The 25,401-nt window shown below is 41.3% G+C and overlaps 1 protein-coding gene across 3 annotated transcripts in view; it reads left to right on the top strand.

Annotated features, from left to right (window-relative positions):
- Positions 1–25,401, top strand: part of FGGY (FGGY carbohydrate kinase domain containing) — a 201,323-nt gene that overhangs the window by 68,229 nt on the left and 107,693 nt on the right. For all 3 annotated transcript variants that reach the window (XM_050962008.1, XM_050962009.1, XM_050962007.1), the window contains exon 6: positions 12,489–12,604. In XM_050962008.1, coding sequence (XP_050817965.1) covers positions 12,489–12,604 — 116 coding nt within the window. The remainder of the gene's footprint in view (positions 1–12,488; positions 12,605–25,401) is intronic.

The following is a 25,401-nucleotide window of genomic DNA, read 5'->3' as shown; positions in this document are numbered from 1 at the left end:
TCTAAAAGGACCACCATCTAAAATGTTGGCAACCACATAATAGCCTTCAGGTCATGGCTCTGGGGAGTAAGAAGATACCTGCAGGTCTGTATTGCTGTTACGCTGGCAGATGAGGGAGCACAGTCTTGTTCTCCAGTGGTACATTGGCCATGGAAGAACTATGTCAAGCCCAATCAGATAAAGGTTTTATTGTTTGTTTTTATTTTTAAGCGAGAACCACATGGTGGGAAGTGGCATGGCTTATGTGGAGGGGAATCTTGCTCCTCAGCATGCAGTGTGTCTGTCAGAACAAGCACTGCCACTGTTAGGGAGACACAACCAGCACCCAGAGTACATCAACAGTGATCCATTAGAAGTCACCCCTGCTAAGAATGTGAGGAGGGTCTAAAAATGACTCCAAGACTCTGTTAAGGAATGTTGCCTGTGCAAAGGTGATGGTACTTACTCCGGTCCTCTTCTATGTGGAGGGTGGAAGGTTTTAGGGAGCTACTGGCTGTGGCCATTCTACTGGGTGTGCTCAAGCCATTGTGGTCCCCTCTCACCTTCCCCCACCTCCCAGTAGGCTGTGTCAGATCTTCCTGGAGCAGTGAAAGCTTCATTACAGCATACCTAGCAGTTGGAAGGATACATCTGACCATGCGTGGACCAGTAGTCAAACATTCACAGGTCATTCTATGCTGTACATGGGTCGATGTTTGAAGTGACATGCTGGTATTGATGTATTGGATAAATTGCATGCTGTCATATGATAATAGTTGATTGACCACTGTAAATTCACAAGGAGAGGAGGATTTTGCTCAAAACTTGCCTTAGTTTCTCTGAACAGGCTTTCAGTCCTCTGAGACTCTTTTAACAAACTTGGACTAAGCGTGTAATGAAATGTAAACCCAAGTATTTTTGCCCAGGTCTGTGATCTGCTAACCAAAGATTTGCCCAGCCTTTCATAGTGACCCCTCCCAGCATTTGATATGAGGAAGGAACATTGCTGCTGTTGCTCTGGTGTACAGCTTTACACGGTAGACAATCTGCAGTGAGTTATGAATGACAAGATCAAGTTAAGCAATGACACCAAGTGAAGAGCCAAATGCATCCTTGAGGGAGGGACCTCAATTTAAATGAATGTAGTTACAGAAGGGAGAATTTGGCCCAGTAATTAAGCTTTATTGAAGTTTTATAGTTGTCTGAGGCTACATTTTCAGCTTTAATTGTTTAGTTTTAGCTGGTTAAAGATGGTGACAAGAGGAATATATTTTTTAAATGAGCCCTTTCATTAAAATGCATATTGGGCTTTTAGTCCAGTCTGGTACAGATGAAATATTGAGCTTGAAAGAGCGCATTTTTCTGAATTGATTGAGCTGAAGTGCTGCTGAAGTGGCAGTTTGAGAGAGAGTGTCCAATGTACGGGATACTGGAGTGGAAATCATGATACCTGAACGTTGTTTCTAGATGTTTCATTGGTTTGCTGGGTAATCTTAGGTAAGATCCTTAACGTCTCTATGGTTCCAGCTCCTCTTTTCTAAAATGGGAATGATAGTACTTAACTGCCCTAGTAAGGCATTTTTAAAATCTACAGTGGAAAAGTGCTATAATTTTATGTATAAATGCTTAGTATTGTATTTGACCTTTCAAAGGTTTCACTAACTTTTTAAAAAACTTTTAAAGTTTAAACCTGATCTACCTATATAGGCATTTTTAACATGTCCTGCATCATGGTGCTATCATTGGATTTATAAATTCATAAAATGATCTTGTGGTTAAGGCACTGAACTGGGACTCAGGAGCTCCAGGTTCAGTTCGGGACCCTGCTGATGACCTCCTTTTTGATTTTGGGCAAGTTACTTAAGTTCTCTGTGTCTCAGTTCCCCATCTTCTCATTGACGATAGTATTTCCTGTCTTCCATGCTTTGTCTGCATTTTTTGTCTAGACTGTACATTCTTCATGGCAGGGACTACTTTTATTATGTGTTTGGACAGGGCCTAGAACAATGGGGCTGCAATTTTGTCTGGTTGTCTGTAATACAGTACTGCAATACCGATAGTAAGTAACAAGCAGCCAAACTAATGTCTGATTCCCTTTGCTCCACGACATGCTATGGAGGTGAATAAAGATTGTTTGTTTATTTATTTATTTTATATTTTCTGGTCTGACTGAAATTTATCATGGGTACAATGGCACTGAAATCAGTGAAGATCCACAAGGGATTAATTTGACTTATCTGGCACTTGAGATGGGTGTTTCCCTTCAGGACTGTTGACATAATTTTTTCTAGGAAAGCTGAAGAATTGTCTTTTTTTGTTTTGTTTTGGTGTTTTGAAGGCTTATCCCTACAGAGAAACACTTTGTTATTAGCCCTCACTATAACTGACAAAGGAAACAGCTTCTTGGCTCAATGGAAGTGTGTCTTATTTTCTTGTTGTATGAGTAGTTTGGCATTTGCCCTGTTCAACTTTTTTTTTTTTCAAAAAAGATTTGATAGCTTTTAACCAGCAACGGCCTCTCTTCCCTATTTATCATCTATCAAAGATGCACCCCTTCTCCCCAAAGTACAATGCTGTATGTTAGATGTGTACTGTGAGGTGTATAGAAGATGATGACAAATATCAAGACACTCCTTCTCCCATCCCAAGTCTGCAATTGAGTCCATGTGGTGGGACCCTTACAGCCCCTTGGAGTCTCATTGAAGTTTTTGTGCATGAAGTCTTACTGAAGTCAGGGTACAGCCATGCAAATCCAATAGCAGGCTCAGAGCCCTCCTTGCTTTAGCATAAAATCTTGTGTCCAATTTCTATGGTAGGAACATAGGAATTGCCATACCCATGGTCCGTCTAGTTTAGCACCCTGTCCCTGAAAGTGGCCAGCACCAGATGCTTCAGAGGGTGATATGAGAACCCCCACAGTATGCAAATGTGAGATAATATTCCCCGCTCTGCTGAAGTATCATCTGATCTCTAATAGTTAGAGAGCGTCTTATACCCTGAAGCACAAGGTACAGCACATATGCTGTTCAGATATTTAGTAAATGGATTTCTGGAAATTGTGTGTTGCCTCTAAATTGTTTTTTAATAGAGTTGTATGGCAGGTGTGATGGTAATTAAAGGTCACTTCCAACTTTGGGGTGATGGCTACTAGAAAGGTACCAGAGATCAAAGGATTGTGGTGTTTTCTAAACCTTATCTTGTTATGTAGCCTTTGAAAACAATCCTGTTCTCTTTCCATTTTTGAAGTGGTGTCCAGTGTTAAATATAACATGGATCTTTGCCAGGGAGTGGCTGCAATCAGAGAAGATTAATTTTGTGTGTGGGTGTAGAAAATTGCAGATGGGAACATATTCAGACAATAAAATCCTTTCCTTTTAAGTAAACAGCACATTTGCTTAGAAAATTCTGTCAGTTTAATAAATAAATAAGAGAAGCAAACTCTGCAAGAGCTGCGGTATCAAAAGTAAATAGTGCCCCCAATTTATAAGTAATTATTTTTTTTCTCTTCACAGAAATAACTTACTGTTTGAATCTTGTAAATAAAAGGTTTTATTTCTAGTTTCATTTTCTGATTCCCATTAAATGTCAGGGCTGTGTGGTGCAGGGAGTTGAAATGTGTACTTTCCTGAACAGCCAGAGGGCCTGATTCAGTGTCCATTGAAGTCACCAGAAAAACTCCTCATTTACTTCTGTGGAAATTGGACTCAGCCCTTAATGAACCACAGTCATCAAAGGCGTTGACTCCTTTGATAACTGAGATTTGGAAACACTAATGGAATGCCTCTGTCTGTTAGTCAAAACCAGAGTTGTGGTGAAATAAATCCCTCAAGAATTGTGCTATAGTTGCTATGCCTCTAATAGGCTTAACCCTTCATGAACTTGAATGCACTCTAATGGGGACGAAGGGGAAAAACTGTTGTACATTTTTAAATAAAAGCCATGCCACCAATTCAATGGGGGATTTCAGACTTCCCAGATGTGGGACGAACACCGCTGGTGAAACAAAAGTTCACAATTCCCATCAAGATTTAGTTTTTGTTGAGTGTGAAGTGGTCTCTCAGGGCCAGGCAAGTCTACTGAGTCAGCAAGGTTAGAGAGAAATAGAGAAAAAAGGAGCGTGGTAGAAACTCAGACCAACATTTAAAATATATGTGCCTGAAGGATTGTGAAATCTCTGTCAAATGCAGAACTTCTTCATGGTTTTGATTTGCCAACATATCACAGAGAAAAACAGAACATGGAGACGGAAAAAGACCTATTGGTCTGAAAGAGTAAGAGATTGTTGTTTTGTATTGTCTAATTACATTGAATTAATCATCATTAAATTTTATTTATCTAAACAGTATCTCACAAACTGTGCATGTTAGTGAGCTAGCTGGACTGGCAGCTTTTGCCAGATTCTCACATCTTTAATCCAGAGCTGTTCATTTGAAATAGTTTGAGACTTGTGTCCCAATCCTGCTGCAGCTTATGTCTATCCCAAAATTCACAATGACCTCAGTGTAAACAGAAATAGAGCTGTTAATCAGCATATGTAAATGGAAGGAAATCCACAGTATACTTACATTTTTGCCATCCAGAGTTTCTAAGGATTCTTATAATTGGGGAGCAAACTTTGATGTTGCTGTGCTATTACGCAGTTAACTTTTAAAAAATTGAAACCTTAGGGTGATTTTTTTTAATTCTGCAAATATAAAGGTTACACAAATAAAAACTATGATGTGGAGGAGAATTCATAAAACTATTGGCTGTGCCAATACTGATTACAGTAATTTCTGTGTTGACTTTCATTGGCTAGGTTTAAATCCTTAGAGCTACAAAGATTTGAACAGGGCCCCAGCGTACAATTGGAATGTGTCTGCTATTTGTCCCAAACAGTCTTCCCCACCTGTTTTTTTTGTTTGATATATTTAGTGTATATCAAAAGAAAAAAAACACATTTCAAGTTAAAGTCACATTTATGCTAAGAAAATGAGTTCAGACAAACAGGGGTTTCTTTTGCTTTTGTTTTTTGGTCAGAGATAATTTAAAAAAGCAAAACCCCTGGTAACATGTTAAATATTAGAAATTTTGCATTTATACAGTTTAGCGGATCGAGCTGATGGTATTTACCGAGCCATGTTTCAGTTTGTGTAAATACAATTAAAGAGCTGTTGAATAGGTGAAATGAGTAAAATGCAGATAGCCTTATGTGAAATGTATTGGACCCAGCCTTGTGTGGCCCTGTGGTTTAAAACTAATCTGCCTGGGAGATCTAGAGTAGCAACAGAGTGACAACAGATGCAGCTCTTCTTACACTGCTGTGAACTTAACCCACCACTTGTTCTTTTATTCTCTCCACCAAACGTCCCGCATGGGCAGCATCTCATACATTTTATAGCAGTATGATACTGTTTCAAGGCTGAATGACTAGGTGCCAGATTTTCTCTCCTTCTGACTGAGAAATGTCACCTCCGGGTAAACTTATTCCCTTTACCCACTCTCCACAAAGAGGATAATACACCTCTACCTCAATAGAATGCTGTCCTCGGGAGCCAAAAAATCTTATGGCATTATAGGTGAAACTGTGTTATATTGAACTTGATTTGATCCGCCGGAGCGCGCAGCCCCTCCCCCCTGGAGCGCTGCTTTACCGTGTTATATCGGGTGGCGTTATACCAGGGTAGAGGAGTATATAGTGTAGGCAAAGACATTGCTGTGTCAAGTATAAACGTCAGTGTGCGTAGCACTAATAATTTGGTTCCATTTCAGAAAGGGCGTGAATTAACATGTACAGCCATAGCCATAAAGAGGAGCATATAACGGTGTGTTCTCTTGTTGCCCTGTGATAACCTGTGCTGCTCTTCAGGCTTCTACAACACCAACGCCCAGTACTTTTGAATACAAAGTATTGCTGGAGGGGATACATGTGCTGTATCTCAGTGTTCTATCTGGGGCATTTTTGTAAAAACCACAATCAGTTTTATGACTGCATCAGAGCAGTACCGTTTCTGTTTCTGTAGAAAGCACTAAGACTATGGATCGCATAATTTGGGGGGATACTAATAACTTTTACAGCTGTCAGACCATGGAGAAGTTCAGCTGAGCAGAGCCTAAGTCCTGGGTTTTAATTTGAATGAATTTATTTAATTTTCAAGTTTGCAGAATTAATGAGAACATTTATTGATGTTATCAATCACACTCCACAGTCACAGGTTTTCTCTTTGCAAACTCACATAGCTTTCTTTGTTCTTGATGATTTGTGGCTTTAAAAAACTCTGGCCTACAAACCACAGAAAGCCACTCTGTGCAACTGCACGCTACCTATTTGGTACCTAACTGCAGCTTACCCTAACTAGTCTAGCAATTGAACTGTGGTTGAAATCCTCAGCAGGTGTAAATGAATGTAGCTACAATTACTTCAGTGGAGGTACGCCTATTTATATCAGTTTAGGGTCTGGCTCTGTATGTCAGCATAGAACCCAGGCTTTGGGGAAACCAAAGGGCCATCCTTATATAAATTGTTAGCCAACAAAGAATTATCAGTATTTTTTTTTATTAAAATGTCCGCTGTGACCTTGGGAGCATATTGAACATTCGTCAGTCTTGTCAGTTGTGATATACTTACTCTGAAATTGATGCCTACAGAATACACTTTTTGCATAAATTTTAAGTTTATCTCTGACCTGTTAGGACCATTGAACGAGATCCTTGTCCAATTAAAATCAGTGGCAAAACTTCCACTGACTTCATGGGGGGCTAGGATTTAATACCGACAGTTATTTTACAATGCATGCTAGTTTTCTCTCCAATCCAAAATGTTAACATTTCATCTAGAGCTGGGGATGAATGTGAGGTACAGTAGAAGCCTGATCCACAAGTCCTCCAGCTCAGGAATGCCACACATGGATGACATGCTCAAACCCTAGATCATTGTCCATAGTGGGCCAGACTTGACCTTTTAGATACCACCCTTGTGAATAGGGTAGGATGGCTCTGCATTACCCCACAAGCAGCACCAAGGAGCAAAGTGCCTCCCAAAGAACCGCTGCATGCTCTGGGAATGTACCTGTTGCTACACCCTTTCACTGAGTGTAGCATACGTTCGCATGCATGGGAGGCCAGTTCAAATGACTGGAGTACTAGGGAGTCATGTCCATGCTTCCCTCCACTCCCTTTGGAGTGAGGGTGTTAGTGGGGAGCAGTCACTGGTCTCAGCACACCACAGAGATTGCAAATGTGGCAGGACCTTGTATGGGGGAAGACTGGACGGGCGGCTTCTTGTGCTTTTCATCTTCCATACATGCTCTCACAGAGACAAGGCACAATCTGGCCCTAAGCCTCTGCAGAGGGACCCAGACTGATTTTATTCAAGAGTATAAGCCAATGAGAGCTAAACACTAGTGATAGGTGGATCTTAAAATGTTTGGAAGTTCAGGTTCATGTGAGTAACCACCCCAAAAGTCTGGCTTCTTGTAGGCTGTCTGAAACTCATGGGTCTCTGATGAGGACAGGCTGCCAGTGAGATTTCCAGATCTTCCAGCTTCTGGTCACGCTGGAAATTGTATAATAGCAGTATTTTGGCACATCCATTTTCAGTCCTCATGAAAACACAGATGTGCCAGGGCTCAGCAGAAAGTTAGAAAATAATGGAAAGGGATGTGTGGTGTGGCCCCTCACAGGTCAGTCTGCTTTGTATTGACTACAAAGGGGATTCTTTCTTGAAGCTGTTGTTCACAGGCGAGATCCTGGAGTTCTTTGTATATCCCAGACTAGTGCTTGCAGAAATTTTTCAGGAGTAACATTTTCCTGTTAAAAAATGTGGTTTTATTGAAATAGAAATTTCCATGGCAAAAAGTTGATTTTTGATAGTTTTCTGGTTTCTCCTGATGGCAAAACTTCAGACACACAATTTTTGTTCAGAATTGATAGTAGAAAATTTTCACTTCATTTTGTTTAGAAAATTCCTGAGGATAATCAAGTTTCATGAGCAGGTCTATCCCAGACTGACTAAACGCAGTCCGTGCTGTCTAGGGAGACCACTCCAAGACTCCAGAAACCTGGATTATGCAGTTATAAAGGGACTGCTGACTACATTACGGAATCTTAACTGAATTTCTTGAACTTCCTTGGTTCTGGATGATGGTTTGGAAAGAAGGAGAGGGTGTTTACTTTATTCATCTGGTTCATCCATCTTCAGCTATCACAAGTCTTGATACTTCTAACCACTCAGTCAGAAAAGTGACAGAAATATACCACAATGAACAGTACCAATTCTTTTTATCTCAGTCCTTCATCACAGGTCAGCCGCTGGTCACCGGCTTTATGAAAAGTCAACTGGCAGGTGCTTTTGAGATTCAGCTTATTCAGCCCCTTTTAACCATCACAATGGGAGTGGCTGCCAGAGCTCCTAATGAAATTGCCTGAAAAGAGACACTGAGGCCTTGTCTACACTACAAAGTTGCAGCGCTGGTGAGGGGGTTACAGCGCTGCAACTTAGGATGTGTACACACCTGCAGGGCATTACCAGCGCTGCAACTCCCTGTTTGCAGCGCTGGCCGTACACCCGGTCGTGCCTCGGGTGTAGAGGATCCAGCGCTGGATCACCAGCGCTGGTCATCAGGTGTAGACACTCACCAGCGTTTTTGTTGACCTCCGTGGAATAAGCAGGTATCCCAGCATACCTGAGGAAGCCTCTTCGGTAATCAAGCAAACTCCACTGCCCTCCAAGCAGGTCTCCTTCCCCGCGGTGTGCTCTGGCGTTCCCCGACCCCCACTCCAAGCAGGTATCCAGCCCCGCGGTGTGCTCTGGCGTTCCCCGACCCCCCCTCCAAGCAGGTCTCCTTCCCCGCGGTTTGCTCTGACGTTCCCCGACCCCCCCCTCCAAACAGGTATCCAGCCCCGCGGTTTGCTCTGGCGTTCCCCGACCCCCCCCCCAAGCAGGTCTCCAGCCCCGCGGTGTGCTCTGGCGTTCCCCGACCCCCCCTCCAAGCAGGTCTCCTTCCCCGCAGTGTGCAACAGCGCTGCAGCGTGGCCACATCTAACACCACTTGCAGCGCTGGTTGCTGTAAGTGTGGCCACTCTGCAGCGCTGGCCCTATACAGCTGTACTAATACAGCTGTAACAACCAGCGCTGCAAAATTGTAGATGTAGACAATCTGGGTGTGGCAGTGGGTACTTCACGAGCTGGGGAAAAGCTAGCACCTTACAAACTCCCATTTAAATACAGAGACTCAGTGGGAGTTCCTTTGGGCTCCTAGAGAGTTCGAAGCCTTACTCCTTAGCTGGGCTCCTAGAGAGTTCGAAGCCTTACTCCTTAGCTCCTATATAGCCCTCTCACCCACGTTATTATTTATGCATTTGTATTATTGTTCTGCCTATGAGCCCCGTTATAGACGAGGACCACATTGTGCTAGGTGCTGTACAAACATAGAACAAAATGACAGTCCCTGCCCGAAAGAGCTTACAATCTAAGTACAATACTAATAGATAATAGATGGATACAGACAGACACAGATGAAGGAATACAAGTCAACAATGAGATAGTATTGGTCAGCATGATAGGCAGTGGCCCCAGTACATTAGCAGCAGCATATAGATAAAGCATTTGTCAAGCTAGCACCTAAATAAAGAGGTGTCATCATAATTCAGAGCACAGAGAACTACTTAAATAGTCATTTATGATTTTAGTTTATGATTTGGTAATTACCGTATTTTGGAAAGCCCTGCAATGTTATTTATTTACTTCTATGTAAAATCTTCCTAAAATGGTGAAAGTCTTTTACTTATTTGTTTATAATTGGAAGGATCAGGTTACTTTGGAGAAAATGTTTGGCTTTTTTCACTATGCTCCTATGCTGAGAATTTATTTATTTATACAATTTCTGTCAAGGATCCTAGTTGAACTTTAAGGTCTGTCTTTTAAACCCCTGGAAACTGGAGTTTCTTACCAACAGTGTCATAGCTGTAGTTACATGTCACATACTTTTTATTTTGGTGTGTGTTTGTTTTCAAGTCAGAGAGAATGATAATTGATCGTTCCTTTCTTTAACCATAGAACAGGGCAGATTCAAAACTCAGATGTACAGGCAGAACCCTGTTTGAACTAGCTTGTGCTCCAGGTAGTTTGTGAGAAGCCTGAGAACTTTAACCCCAAAGTGATCTGTGTCTCTCCATGTTTATTAGCATGTAACTAATCATTCCCATTTCAGTTTCTCCAAATGGCTAATACTCATCATGTCATTTGTTTGTTGCAAACTGTTGTACAAAAATGGAATGGAAACCACACATATGGGAAATGTCACTATAATTAGGATGATGTATCTTTTTTTTTTTTTTAACAGATCAGTTTTGTAAATAAGCATCAAGAGTCATACAATTATAAAAACATATGGGAATGCTAAAGAAATGGAATAAAATGTAACATGATCCACTTCAAATGTACTTTAGCTCTCTGCATAAAAAACCATACCAGGACTGGGCAGCATGTAGTTTTGCAGCAGAAGAGGAAAGGAACTTTTCCAGTTCTTATTTGTCTTAATCATTTATCTTATAGCAGCATCTATAAAACTTGAATTTGATTTGTATTTGGGACTGAATAAAAAATAGCCTCAGTATTTGTTTTTGTGAATGTTTCTGAGGAGAGACGAATTCTCAATTCTATTGCATTTGGGCCTAGTACAATGCAGGGTCCTATTAAACAGCCAGAGATTATGGTTACGTCCAACTCTGAGGTTTGAAATGGCTACACTTATTTTAGGAGCTAAGCGTGGTAGGATCAGGTCAGATAGACTAAATCCCATATAGCTTACTATGGAGGGATGGTGTGTAGCGGGTTTTTGTGGACAAAACTGTGAAGTAAGAGATTCTCTATACTCTAAATGGACAATAAAGATCCCATGGTAGTTTTCATAAGAGTAAATGTTTGACTTGGTGTCCTAAGCTAAAAATCCTCCCACCAGCCACTCATGCACCGTTGTGCAAGATATAATGTGTAATCAGTTGGTTGCTGTCTTCCAACCCAGACTCAAGTGCATTTTATTGGTGCTATTTGTATGTATTGAGGTTTGCAACACTGGGATACTTCAGGATGAATTAATGTAAAATATATTGCTGCTACTATATAGCTGTTTCTTGGTTTATACTTAGATTTTAAGCTTTTTGGGCTAGGAACTGTCTGTTTGTGCCAGGCACTGAACAATCACACAACAATGGGTTCTGGTCCATGGCTAGGGCTTCTAGGTGATATATATATACACACACACCCCAAACATTCTTTACATTATTGTGTGTTGGGGGAGGTGTGTGTGTGTGTGTAATGAACTTTTAGTTTAATTCCTCTTGTTAGGTCTATAGGAAGTTTTTGGGAGGAAAGGGTCAGGGAGAAAAGATATTTATAGCATTTTTGTTATTTGCAAGGAGATATAGCTCCAGATGCCATGAATAAGTTGTATAAAATAGCAAACAAGCACTTGCATTTTTAACATTTCTTTAAATCATAGCATCTGAATAAAAATAATATTTCAACAGAAGTAAATCTAAGCTAAAACACAAGTAATACAGAATTCACAAAATAAGATCTAAAAGAAATGTAATAGCCAAGTATGCATCTCTTGAAACCAATCACAGCACTCATGTAACATTTCCCTGAGACACAGCCAGCTTGCATGTAGACCACAATGGCACCTCCAAGTCTACAGCTAGTTGACTTTTTCAGTAGTGATTAGAATTATTAACACCTTTTGGTTAACTTACTTACAGAGCACAATTAAAAATTATCTCCTAGGATGCTGTTCATTGCACAATATCTTGTCACTCTTAGTTATTTATGCTTTTTTGCTGTAAGGAAAGTTTGGGGAGGGGAAAAATCCATTTTACAGTAGAGAGTTAATTCTGCCTTGTGCCGTTATACTGTATCCTTATGACACTATCAACACAGTGGGGCTCAAACAGTTCTATCATCAAAGTTAATTGAAACAGTAACTTAACATTGCACTGGGTTGCATCACAGCTTATGTTATTTCAGTATGTCACTGAACTGTCATCAAGTTCTGATGAAATACAGAGCCAGTGGCACTGAAACTTGAATACACACTATACAGAAGCACTACTAATTTAACTCTGTTTTGCTTTTACACACCAGGCCACAAAACTTTATGGGCCAAATTCAGTCCTGGTACAAGTCCCATTCCATTCGCTGGGAACTTCCCTAAACTCCCTGCTGCGTATATGGTGTTCAGGCTGCACTGTCCTTTTGGAACGTGCCTGATGTGCATGGCTGTTCACTTGGCTGGTGTATGCGAAGGGGAGGAGTGGCCATGTGCACGGCTCCTATTGGTGGGGGACACCTTTAAAAATAGGTCCTTTTTAAGGTGTCTTAAATTGGGCCCCCAAAATCAATAGTCACTTTTGAAAATTTTATCCCAAGGTTCCCTGTAGCCAATCCGCTACTGTGTCATTCCTAAGTTTCATGAGCTAATGAACTAGTGTAATAGGTGTCCTGATTCTGGATTTATGTCTTTTCTCATTAGGTCTCTCTGTCCATTGGTGTGCAAATGGACATATTCCCCAGAGAAGGGCTGGGATGATAGTTTCTGGAAGGTGATTGGCTTAGAAGATTTGGTGGCAGATAAGTATGAAAAAATAGGTAAATTAAGTTATTTTAAAAAATTAAATCCATATCCTGTATCATTGTTTATTAGTTTTCTCAGCAGAAAAGTATCAGGCCTTACTGAAACTAGATATGAATGGGCAAAAAACTAAAAGATTGGGTGCCACGTGGTATATCTCCCAAGTATACTCTTTACCTGCGGATGCCATGAAATGTAGTGGTGGAAACCTTGTGATACAGAATTATTAATATTGCTGGAAGAATCACTTTGGGAAAGCTATTCTTAAAAAGCATGACATCATCACATTGGCCAGTCAGCATTGTTTGATTGTTTGATATCATTTACTGATGTACTTGAAAAGGTTCTTGGGGAGCTCTGGAGAAGCATGGGCACAGGAATTGGTCACTCCTGAAAACTTCAGCACCGATACCAACTTTCCTTGTGGCTTTAACAAAATCTCTTAGGTCAAAATGTTCAAACATTTCCACTAAACTATTCTGATCATCAGAGACATATACTGGCAGGGCTTGATTTTTTTTCAAAGGTGATGCCTACTGATATCTCCCATCAACTTCACCTGGAGTTGTGGGTTGGCTGCACTCCTGACAATCAGGCCCAAATGGTTTCAAAATGGCCACCCCAAAACTGAGCAATTTCTACAGCAGGCGCAGAAGAATATGGGAACCTTAGAACTTGAATTTGTTCAGTAAGCTTCTGACACTGGGACACCACCCACTGTGCCAATGAAGATAACGATAATGGCTGTAGCTATTGTTATCATATTTTGTGACCTGCGCCAACCATGCTTATGAAAGCTTTTGAGAAAGAACTTTCTCTGCTTTGTAGTGTCTTCATGGGACTGTTTTACTTGCTCAGGGCCTAAGTTTAATTAGAATGTTAGCCTTGTTACAATACCTACAGCAAATATTCATTAAAAATCCATAATGTTAATTTACCAGAAAATTTCCAGGGTAACTTTATTAGACTTTCTCTGTTAAGTTAATGGACTTTTAATGGATGTCCTAAGCAGACATGTCGTTAACAAGAATATTATGGTACATGAATTCAAATATGTCCATTCATCAAAGTTAATCATCTGAAATTTCCTCTAGATTTTTTTAAATGTCTGGCACTTTGAACAAGTTTCTACAACAGTTGCAGTGTAGTAACATGAAATAGAAGTAATTTAGGAATGACTTGATAGCAGCAATGCAACTGGTAAATCTTTCCAATAGTCACAAATGGATGCTTTAAGTAATAGTCAGGCCTCTATGAAAGCCTCCCCTGTATAGCTTTCAACATCTCCACCGCTCATTAAAACATTTATACTATGGTATAAACCCTGTTAACAGATTTGAGCATTTAGTATTTTGAGATTTTTTTTGCATAAATACAATTCCTATAACTCCAACCAGATGTAGCTTTTAGCAGATCGTTACTAAGCCAAAAGAACACATGCTGTAAATAAATGTTTGACCAGAAAATTGAACACCTCAGCAGCTGATGGTCTCATGGAGGAATATTTTTTAAATAAATGATTTATGAAGTGTAAGCTAAGGATCGAATACAATATTTATATGGTGCACTTCAAGGACAGTGCAAAGCAATTTACCATTTTAAGTAACTAAACATACATGTTTCAAATGATAAAGTAACCTTCAACAAAAAGGGCATGGTTGTAATGATGGACACCACATAAAAATGAGCAACACAAGTATCAGAACTTAGAAAGGCTGAAATCTTAAATTTCAACTATAATAATGTTGACATTTCTCTTTTCTTTGAAACCAGGTGTTCACAGATGAACTACATGGGGAATTGGAATCTGTTTTTCTCACTCAGACAGAGAAATGCATTGCTCCATAAGTGGTTCCATTGACTTCAGTGGGACTATTGCTAGAGTAGTGTGCTACTCCGTAGGAGGCAGAGAGACAGAATCTGGCCTGGAGTATTTATAAGAAACTGTGTGATGGAACTCAATGCTTCCCATAAAAGCAGCACATAAGGATAAAATGCTCATACACTCCACATGTCGGGTGCAAATGTAAGAGTTACTTAGAGCCAAATCCTGACACCTTTGCTCACAATGAATAGTGTTTTGCTCCTTATGTGCTTACTTTGATTTTAGTGGGGCTATCCGAGGAGTGAAATATTATTCAATGTGAGTAATGGTATCAGAACCTTGCCTGAAATGACTGGGAAGCTATGGCCACTCCTATAAGTTTTATCTAAATTAGCTTTTAAACAAAAATAACCCCAAAACTGTTGAGCTTACTGAATTTAGCCCTGTGTTAAGGTCCCAGCGTTAGATACTGGCTGTGCCTGTGTGGATGCATGAAAGGAGGAAGAGGTAATAAGGAGCCCTCTGTATTAATAGAAGCATGGAGGAAGGAGATGAAGTCCACCAATGACTGCTCTTCTGCAACAGAAGGCAACTGATCTTGTGGGCTATGCCCATTAGATCTTAATGGATGGTTTCAGCTCAGTGCTTGAGAAGAGTCTAAAAGAAAAAGCCATTCTAAGGTCCATGCGATATGCTCTGGGGAGAAATTCTTTCCTGGCCTTCCCATTTTTATTACTGTCATTCCCAGAAGTGCTGCTTCTGGACAGCGTACTTCTAGGAACTGGGTTACAGAGCCAGAAACTTCAGTTCTCTGGAATGGCATCACAGTTCATGAGCTGTTCTTCTTCAGGGGGTCTGCAGGCTGATTGCATTGTTCGGCTGGGGAGAAAGTTGGATAAAGCGGTGGGGATGATCTCAGCTCTCCCTTTCTTTATTGCAGTTATTTAAGGCCTTCAGCATTGCCTGGAGATAGCTAGCCCTCAGTTGTCACTTTGCCTCCCTGCTGCAAACCTCAGCTGGACTGTAGGACTTCAACCCCCCCAGAATAGGACTGTCTTGTAGTGTGCAAGACTCTTAGTTACTTTGTTGTTGCCCGTATTGATTTTAAGTAGGGAAATAGAATCTACTGTATATAAACTTCGTCCCATAGAAGTAAATGGGAGTTCTGCCATAAAGTGCAATGAGAGCACGATCAGGCCCCATTTGCCCTTTAATTCTGTCTGCATTTATGCTACTTCTGCAGGACATAATCCTGCTGCAAGGTGCTGAACAGCTTCAGCTCCCATCGGCTTCAACAAACGGAATAAATTCCTGAGCAGGCGTTTCCAGAAGATCCTACATGCAGTGTTGTTGTAGCATATTGGTCCTAGGGTATGAGACACAGGTGAGTGAGGTAATATCTTTTATTGGACCAAATTCTGTTGGTGGAAGAGTCTTGTCAATCCACAGGCCTTGATCCAATAAAAGATATTACCTCACCCACCTTCTCGCTCTCTCTCACATGTAAGGCCCTACTTGAATTGCAGGATGATTGTCAGAAAATTGCAGCTGAGTTACAGATAAGGCATAGAAAATTGTGGCAAAGTAATAATGAACCTTATTTGTGATAATAAAGTCCATTGTTACTTTTATGTGATTTTTCTGCTGATAGCAGGCCAGGGCTGAGAGTGGGGGCTCCTGCAGATAAAATTGCAGAGGGAGCCTAATATTGCAGAATCTGCCATTTCCGCAATATCATGCATTAAGAAGAACCTTACTTATATGCATATAGTAAAAGTTATGCATGACCCAAGGAGGGGAACAAGCAGTAGGTCAAAGTATCCTTGCAAACCCAGGAGCTCTGGAGATTGTAAAACCAAGCTAGAAAGCAATAAGTATGAGACAAGAAATGGGACACTGTCAAATTCTTCTTAAATAAATACATAAATCTGATTCCCCTAATAGAATTTCCCATTTGCTCTAGTGCACAATGTAGCCAGAACTCCACACTTCTATTCAAGGTTTGTTTATCCTAAATTCTTATGTGAACTTACTGTATTTTAATGCCATCACAATCCCACTGAAAGAGAGAGACTGGCGTTTTACTTATATGTCTTTAATGCAGTTTGCTTAAAATCTTAGCAGCACTAAACTGTAATAGTCATTTTGTTGTCAAATAAAACAAAAAAATCAGAGGAAAATTAGCTGAGCCTTCTTTTATTGTTTTCAGAAGCAAAGTGTTGTTACTGAATATGGAATAGGCAAACACAACATGTTTTTCTAATCTCTGGTGAGAACAATATTCCCTCCAATGAGAGGAAACTATAGCTGGATAGTTATGACTGGAATATAAAACAGATTTTTTCAAGTTCCCTTAACTTCCAGGACATTGAAAAGAATTTGTGGAAATTACAGGGGAATAGTTACTGTATGTTCTGAACTAGTGCATATTATAAAATGTATTTTTAAAGGGCAAGACATTTAGTGTATCCACAGTGTTGCTTGTGGTTTCATGTAATACGCTCCTTTTAGTTTCACTCTAGCTTGACATGTGACCTTGTTGAAAAGAGATCCTCCACCGTTGGCCTTTAGGATCTCCCCTGAACCTTCCCCACATCAAATGGTGGTTTCTGCTGTGAAAGTACCAGCCTTCTAACCTTTTACGTTACCCAGAGCAGTTTGACTTTGCAGGGAATCCACACAATAGGCTCCTGTGGTCACTTCTGCATGTATAGAGTTTACTAATCACATTGTTGAAGGTGTAGATTCATACGCAGTTGCTGCAAACTTTATTGACCTCATTAATGTGCCCACTGCAAACAAACAGTAGAAGACAGCTTGCATCGAAAACCCCCACAGGCACCAGCACTTATCTGCTGTGGTGAGATCGCATGATGAGCATCTTTTTGTGACCATTATAAAACCTAGAAAGGCATTAGCAATTCTGTTGAAAGGACCGTAGTACATGAAAATGTAGGTATTGAATTGTACAATGTATTGCGGGGCTGAGGGTCAGGGAAGTCTGATAAATTTTCACCACCATCTCCTACTTCAGGGGCCAAATAATTTTATATTCTATTGTAATAACTTATGACTAACCTTCCCCACCTACCTCTTACCCCCCCAGAGGATGGTGCATTTGTCTTGGAGAAGAAACTATTGTAGGTATTGTAGAATAGTTATGTCTATTGGTGTAGTAACTTATGTGTTTTGATGTTGACATATTGCAGTGATACTTTATAAATAGATATTTATTGTCTCTTCATCTGCGATGGAACTACATTCTGATTTTGCTATATTTATGTTCACACCAGACTTAACACTCTGAAACATAGTTCTTCTGCCTGCTGAAAGATTATACAATTCCCAATATTTTCAGAACCAGCTGTAAATAGAAACTTGTGGTCAGATATTCAAAGGTATTTAGGTACCTAAAGATGCACATAAGCACTTAGTGGGATTTTCAAAAGCATCTAAGCAAGTTAGGCTCCTAAATCTGATTGATTTCAGTGTGAAGTACCTAACCTGTTTAAGCAGCAAAGAGTCCTGTGGCACCTTATAGACTAACAGACGTTTTGGAGCATGAGCTTTCGTGGGTGAATACCCACTTCCTCAGATGCATGATCCAAATAGGATATTAGGAAAAGAATGGGGTCTTGTGGTTAAACCATAGGACTGGGAAACCTGGATATTTTAGTTTTATTCTTGACATTACTCCAAGCTTTCTTTGGGCAGGTTACTTAACTTCTCTCAGTCTCTGTTTCCTCATCTGTAAATAGGATAGTAATACTTCTTCGAAGGGATCGTCCCGGGTTTCACCAGCCTAGATTGAGACTGGCAGAAGTCATTCATCTTATAGATTTTTGACCCTGAAGGGTACAGCTTGAGTCAGGATCCCTACTGGCCATTATGCTTTCCTGTATATAAATGCCATCCTCCAAATGCTCCACCCAGTTCCTTGGTGACTGTGGTCAGCAGAGGAACTCCCAGTCTTCCACGATTTCAGCACTGCATCAGCCTGTCTCCATGGTCACTTTCTGTCATTTTTAACCTTGTCCAACTGATTCTCAGATGATTTTTGAGTTGATGCAAAGACTTTTTTTTTTTCCCCCCCATGCTCCCTGCCTGTTTTTTAAGTGCTGCGGTGCTTGGGCTTGTCAATTTGGAACCATGGTTCTGTGTTTCAGTGCAAAGCCTGGCACACTGCAGTCCTTCCTTGGCATTGTGGTACTCAACTCCAGAGCTTTGGAGTTTTTTAACCTCAGTGCTTTGATGTGTAGCCTTGGACACTTTGGCACACTGCTTTGGCACTCCGCCTTTGGAATCCTTGAACAGAAGGATCCACAGAAGAGCAAAGCAGGGTAGTTGTTTTTTCTAAAAGTCACGCCATCCAAAAGTTATTTCATTTGCAGCACTTGCTCTTAGACTGAGAATAAATACAGCCTTGGGCGTAAGCAAGGGAGCTCGCACCATCAGTGACTGAAGCTGTTTTCTCACTATGTACAAGTTGAAAAAACTTGGAGCTAAATTTTCAAATGTAGCTGCCTAATGGCTTGTCTAAACCACATGGCAAAGGGCAGTAGAAGGGTATGATTTGTAAAGCTTGCTGACATGCTAACTGTCCCATCCTGGTGCGCTCTAAAAGGTGCCCAGTTTGTATGATGTATCTTTTTAGCTCAGACAAGCAGGGTCTAACATGGGGCAGTGATAGCACAGTGCGTTAGAGTATTTCACAAATCACACCCCTGTAGTGCAGGGGCGGGCAAACTTTTTGGCCTGAGGGCTGCTTCAGGTTTTGTAAATTTGTATGGAGGGCTGGTTTTGGAAGGGGTCATGGCCTGGCCCCCACCTCCTATCTGCCCCCTCACCGGACTCCTGCCCTATCCAACCCCCCTGTTCCCTGACTGTCACCCGGGACCCCTGCCCCCATTCAACCCCCTGTTGCCCCCCGACCACCCGGACCCCTATCCACACCCCAGCCCCATGACCACCACCCCAAACTGCCCTGCCATCTATCCAACCCTCCCTGCCCCCTTACCATGCTGCTTGGAGCACCAGTGGGTGCCACCGCCACCACACAGCACAGAGCACCGAGTCAGGCTGGGTTCTGCAGCTGTGCTGCCCCTGGAACTCACACCTCTGTCACCCACAGCATTGCACCGGTGGCGGATCAAGCGAGCTGAGGCTGCAGGGGAGGGGGGACAGCAGGGGAGGGGCCAGGGGCTAGGTTCCTGGGCCAGGAGCTTGGGAGCTGGGCAGGACGGTCCCATGAGCCAGATGTGGCCCATGGACCTTAATTTGCCCACCTCTGCTCTAATGTGCTATACCAGCGCCATGTAGACAAATCCTGTGTTGTACCACTTCATGCATTCGAGTGAGTAATAGAGAATTTCTACTGGTTATTTGAACATGAAAATGTTAGGTGGATAAACCCATCATTGCTTTTGCAAGCACCTGCTTCCCTATGCAGAAGTATTGTTATTGCACACATCTCCAGGTGGTGCTGTTACACATAGTCTTCTAAATTCTTGCAACCAAATTTGTCTCTTGGAAAGAAATGCTGCTGTTGTTGTTTGGGTTATGCAGTGGCAGTGTTAGGAGAACTTGTTCTCTTCTGTGGTCTCCGATTAGAGTTAATTCTTGAGGCAGAGTTGCTCCTGAAAACTTGGCACTGGTGTTGGGCTGAGATTCCTGAAAGAAAGTGTTGCCGTGCTTGCTGTTTGAGCACCTCGTTTCAGGCCTGGTGTATAGGTGTAAATAAAGCAAATTACACTGAATATAGCCAGGCTCTGCATCACTGATCTTTCCTCCACTGGGAAGCCAACCCAGCCATCAGCTGCCACTTGACAGAGAGATAACACTTCTGTTAGAATGGGATACTGGAGTCAGAAAAAGGGGAAGCAATGTACGTTTACATGTGCCAAATGGATAATTGCATGACCAGACATGTAATTGTTTGTCTGTATTTGTTCATTATTACCTGTATTTTCTTGGGTGCAGCTTACCTGCCTTTGTTTGAAAAGGCAACCCTTTAGATTTTCAGTTTGCTTCTGGACACACAGGAAGGAGTACACAGCTGATACACTACCAGCAATGGTACTATAACAAAGGAACCATAAATAGGGAGAAGACCGGTACTGTCGAATAAAGATGGAGAGCCACATGCTGCCTTGCACTGTTTTTTTTCCACACACGGGCAAGGACACTATCAGTTCGTATTCACCAAGTTTCCTCTTCATTCTGATATCTGGGGGAGGAGATGTTCTTAAGCCTCCCATCCTCAAAAAGGGAAGGAGTTTAGCCCCCAGAGATCCCCCCAACCCAGGATTCAGTAGAGGACAGGGCCAGTGTGCAGAGCATCTTTGTCTTCATACTGCTTCCTGACCACCTCACCACCCTGAGCCTCCCATTCCATGGGAGCTATTGTTCAGGAGTTGAGCTCTCCCAGGCCCCTGTGCTGGCAGGTAACCTGACCTTCTTTTCCTCTGGAGATGGAGTTTCCATTCTGGGTTGGGTGAATGGAACCAATAATAACTGGTGCTCCAGAGAGTTGCCATTCCACCGGCCCTGCCCCTTTCCTATCCTTTCTAAGGCTATAGAGGCCACACAACACATTGAGGGGCCTCCTTGAAGGTGAAGTCCTTCATTCCAGGCTTCTCTGATCCCAGTCCACTGGATTCTGCTGTCTGCTCACAGAACCAAAGAAGAACGAGAACACTGAACTTTGCACATGATAAAGAAGTGAGTAAAACACAAAGTTTTCTCAAAACAGATGATCCTATTTACGTGTCGCCCCCCCCCACACACCCACAATAAATTACAATAAGCTGCAATTTAAAAAAAAATGTAAAGGCTTGAATCACAGGATACTCAAGTGTTTGATACTGTCAAAATCCACAGAATTTACAAGTGAGTAGTGCTCCAAAAATGCCAAAGTTTCTTTGACTTCCTGTAATTTCAGTCCATCCAAGAGCTGTAACAGCTAGAAAGGGGATGAAGCTGGCACCATACAAAGAGGTACTCTGTGGTGACTCGTCCCTGAAAGCCTCAGGCACTGCTTTATAATCTGTGAGTCAGCAGGAGCAAATTCTTCAGAGGAGATTGTTAGGGCTGATCGCTCCTGGTAGGCTCTGTCATGCTGGTAAAGACACTGGAAGTGGAGAGGGAAGATTTAACTTACTGTCATGCTCTCATGAACCTGCATCAGCCGAAAGTAGGGAGGCTCTGCTTAATCGTTTGGTGTCATGCACAGGAACTAGGTTGAATAGACTTCCTCCTGGAAACCAGCCAAACAACTTAATTCATAAGAAAGCAGGCTGGGTTTAAACTACTCTCTTGGAACTGATGTTTGTCTGTAGATGTAGTCTTCATTTTTTATTTTTGGGGGGGTGGGTATTTGTTCCTTCTATATCTGACAGGCATGATTGCATTCTTTCTTCATGCTGTAACAGTAAGTGATGTTTTAGTTTATATTATGCCAATTTAAACTTTCTCTTCCTGTTAAAAATGAAATCCAGGAGCTTTTTATACTTCTCATTTTCATATTTAGTAGACAGTGAAAGTTTAAATCAACACTCTTAGCAAAAGCTTGCCTATGGCAATTACCACAGTAGCATTTTAACTTTAAACGATATCAGGAAGGAATAGAGTGTGAGAGAATAGCGGAGAAAGTGTTTCTGGAGAAATACGCCTCTTTGAGGAAAAAAGATAACTGAGTGGAGACATTTATCTCTTGCTGCAAACTTACTCCTTCCTGCCTCAACGCCTTTGTGTTTTGTTCCCCTTCATTGTCATGTCAGAAATCAGATCCAGTCCTGCAATTGCTGCTCCCATGCAGAGCCCTTAGAATTCAATGGGACTCCATGTGGATGCAACAGGCAGCTTATCTGCTATCAGTTGTTCCCCTGGGACCTTAATTTATTGTAAGCCCCTTGAGACAGGAACAGTTGTCCTAATGTGAGGTATCTAGCACATTTCTGGGTGCTGTGAAATAAATAAATTAGAACATAAGAACGACCATATTGTGTCAGACCAAATGTCCCTCTAGCCCAGTATCCTGTCTTCTGACAGTGGCCAATGCCAGGTGCCCCAGAGGGAATGAACAGAACAGGGAATCATCAAATGATCCATCCCCTGTCGCCCATTCCCAGCTTCTGGCAAAATTATCTTTCTGAGCATTTCTAAAGCAGCTATCATCAGCATATGTAAGAACCACACATAGCATTCAAGGATCATGTTCACAAGAGGACGAAATTACATGAGTATTCATTTCAAGTGTTTGTCAGCTATCTGAGACCTTCACCTGAGTGGGGAAGTAGACTTGTCACTTCTTGAAATCAAAGGTATTTAGGTACTTAAGCCTTGGTTGGGGCATGATGAAGATCCTACATGCTGAACAGCTGCCTCTGAATATGTCAGGGGATAAAACTGACCCTTGCTGAACCATGTGTTTCAGTTAAATAGGGTTGTGATGTAATAGCTGCAGTACTTACATTTTTTTACAAGTCTGCACACTGTTGTAATAGAAGAGGGAAGTAACAGGCTAAAATGAATCCCCCCCAACCTTCTCACTCCCATCTTTCCTCTGTTCATTTTGGCATATTGGTAATGTTTAAATATCTGTCCCTAAACAATTGTCCCACTTTTTGTTTTCTTTTTTCTTTTTTGTTTTTTCATAGAGTGATAATAAAAAGACTGGCTTCCAAAAGTTCCAGATCAGAGGCTTTCTGCTGACCATCTGTCCTCTTCCTCCTCTTGTCTGATGCTTCCACTTTCTGGTAATGCTTTCTCATCATCTTCACCTTCTTGCTTCGCTTGAACCTATGCTTCCAACACAGGGATGTCTGTTTTGTGAGCACCACATAAATACAGAAAATAATTGGAAGTCTTTTCGTGAGAAATGAGGCTGTGCAGACATCAGAAGCTTAGGTGAAGAATGCAAAAGGTTCTTTCAATAGCTGATTAAGTTTCATTTCTTTTGGATTTGAAAAAAAGGGTAATTAAATAATACTTCAAAGGAGAGCTGCTCTCACTTGCATTATTAATAAAGAAGCAGTAACAGAAAGCTATCGGTTTAGTAATAATCCATAATTAATATGTGATAAATTATACATGCACCCCTAAATAGAGACTTGCAGTACCCAATATCCAGCCAAGTCACATAACCTACGATTTCAACAAATATAACACTAGTCAAATATATTGATACCATTTGTTGACCCATAATGTTTAAAGAGAACATTGATTATGATGATGTACTGTAAGACACCAGGAAACTGTGTTAAAATGCTGTGAAAATGTATCTTCGTTATTTGCAGGTGAAAGGATGGAGACAGGAAGCTGAATTCATGTCTGAATGGGCAACACTTATTTACTAAACCATCTACACATGGCTAACTCACATATGTCTAAGTAATGCTCCATCCATAAAGAGAGGGTTATGCTGCACTATTTAACCCAAATCCAGTTAACCAAAGCTCTGTTGTTTCCCTCAGGGTTTGGATAGATCCTGTGCATACCTACTAAATAAATGACAGGCAGTACTTTAGTTTTTTCTGTTCTTCTTTTGCCAGGAATGTAGGCAGCATACATGTAAATCTTAGCCATCACCCCCAAGATATGCACTCACAAACTATAGACCTACTTTATTTTTCAGTTTAAGGGATCAATGTCTGGTGTCCATATAGGTCATCTGACTTTGCCAATGCCCATGTCTACCTCACCATCCCTATGTATATCGGCCTTTGGCAGTTATATGGCCTCCATTACTGTAGTAGCTGAGCTGAGATGTAGTAGAGCCAAAGACCTGGCCCATATGGGAGAATGGAGGCATGACACACCCCAAACTACAACTTCCATAAGGTACCGGGACAGCTTAGGCAGAAGCAGATTCATGTTGAATTGGCCCTAAACAAAACGTTTTGATCTGATTTGACAAATTAATTTGAATCACTCCCATCTGAAACATATTATTTCATTCCAGTTTTCCTGCTGGAGAGTTGTAAAGTTTTGAAAAATTAGAATCTTCCTGAGGAAAACTTGGATTTTGCAGAAACTGCATTTTCCATTTAAAAAAATTGGAAGGGAAAATTCCTAACCAGTTCTAGGTAGATGTCCACTCGTTATTAACATTATGGTAAAAGACATTAGTTTTAAATGTCAGCTTAAGTGAACTAAGGGACTCTTCACTTCTAAATAAGCATGAAAATTAGGTGGTATTCTCTGGCATTATCCATTACTCCAATCCACTGCATCCTGTTCCCTTTTCTGCTCGTCAGCTGCATGTAACAATTCTTAAACAGTCACCTCAATATATATACCTTTACTAAGTCTGGATTAATTGGGTGAAGTCTGGTGTACATACTGTGCATTAGGTAAATGTGGGTTGACACTGTTTATTCAGATGTTTACCTGTACACCTGAGCTGTCTGAGTGCCCCTTTGGTAAAAACACAGAACAAAGAAGACAATCCCTGCCCCAAAGAGCCTGCAATCTGAGTAATACCCTATCAAACATGGGCCAGGAGTAAGCCCATAGTTTAAGTGAAGTGGGATCTATGTGAATAGAAGATAGTGTTCTTTACAAAGTTCCACCTTCCTTTGGCACTCTGCTTGTGCATCTTTTTATTTAACATGTAACTCTCCTGATTGTTCAGTGATTAGGGCTCTAGCTTAGCACTTGGGAGACCTGGGTTCCGTTCCTAGCTCCATCACTGTCTTCCTGTGTGACCTTGACCAAGTCATTTAGTCTGTCTTTGCCCGAGTTCCCCACTGTAAAAATAAATCAAGATGAGGATAAGAATACTCCCCTACTGCACAGTGTTGTTGTAAGGATAAATACATTACAGAATGTGAAGCGCTTTGAGATCTACTGCTGAAAAGCGCCAGGTAAGAGATACGTGTTATTATTTCAAGGAAAGATCACTACATTTTGCTGATTGTTTGTTTTTCAATGAACATCATTTGGAAATTCCAGTTTGCCAGGGTCCAAAGATGAGGCAGAACAGTCCTT

The sequence above is a fragment of the Gopherus flavomarginatus genome, chromosome 7, assembly GCF_025201925.1.
Source record: "Gopherus flavomarginatus isolate rGopFla2 chromosome 7, rGopFla2.mat.asm, whole genome shotgun sequence".
NCBI lineage: Eukaryota > Metazoa > Chordata > Testudines > Testudinidae > Gopherus > Gopherus flavomarginatus.
This window is presented reverse-complemented; position numbering and strand designations above follow the sequence as displayed.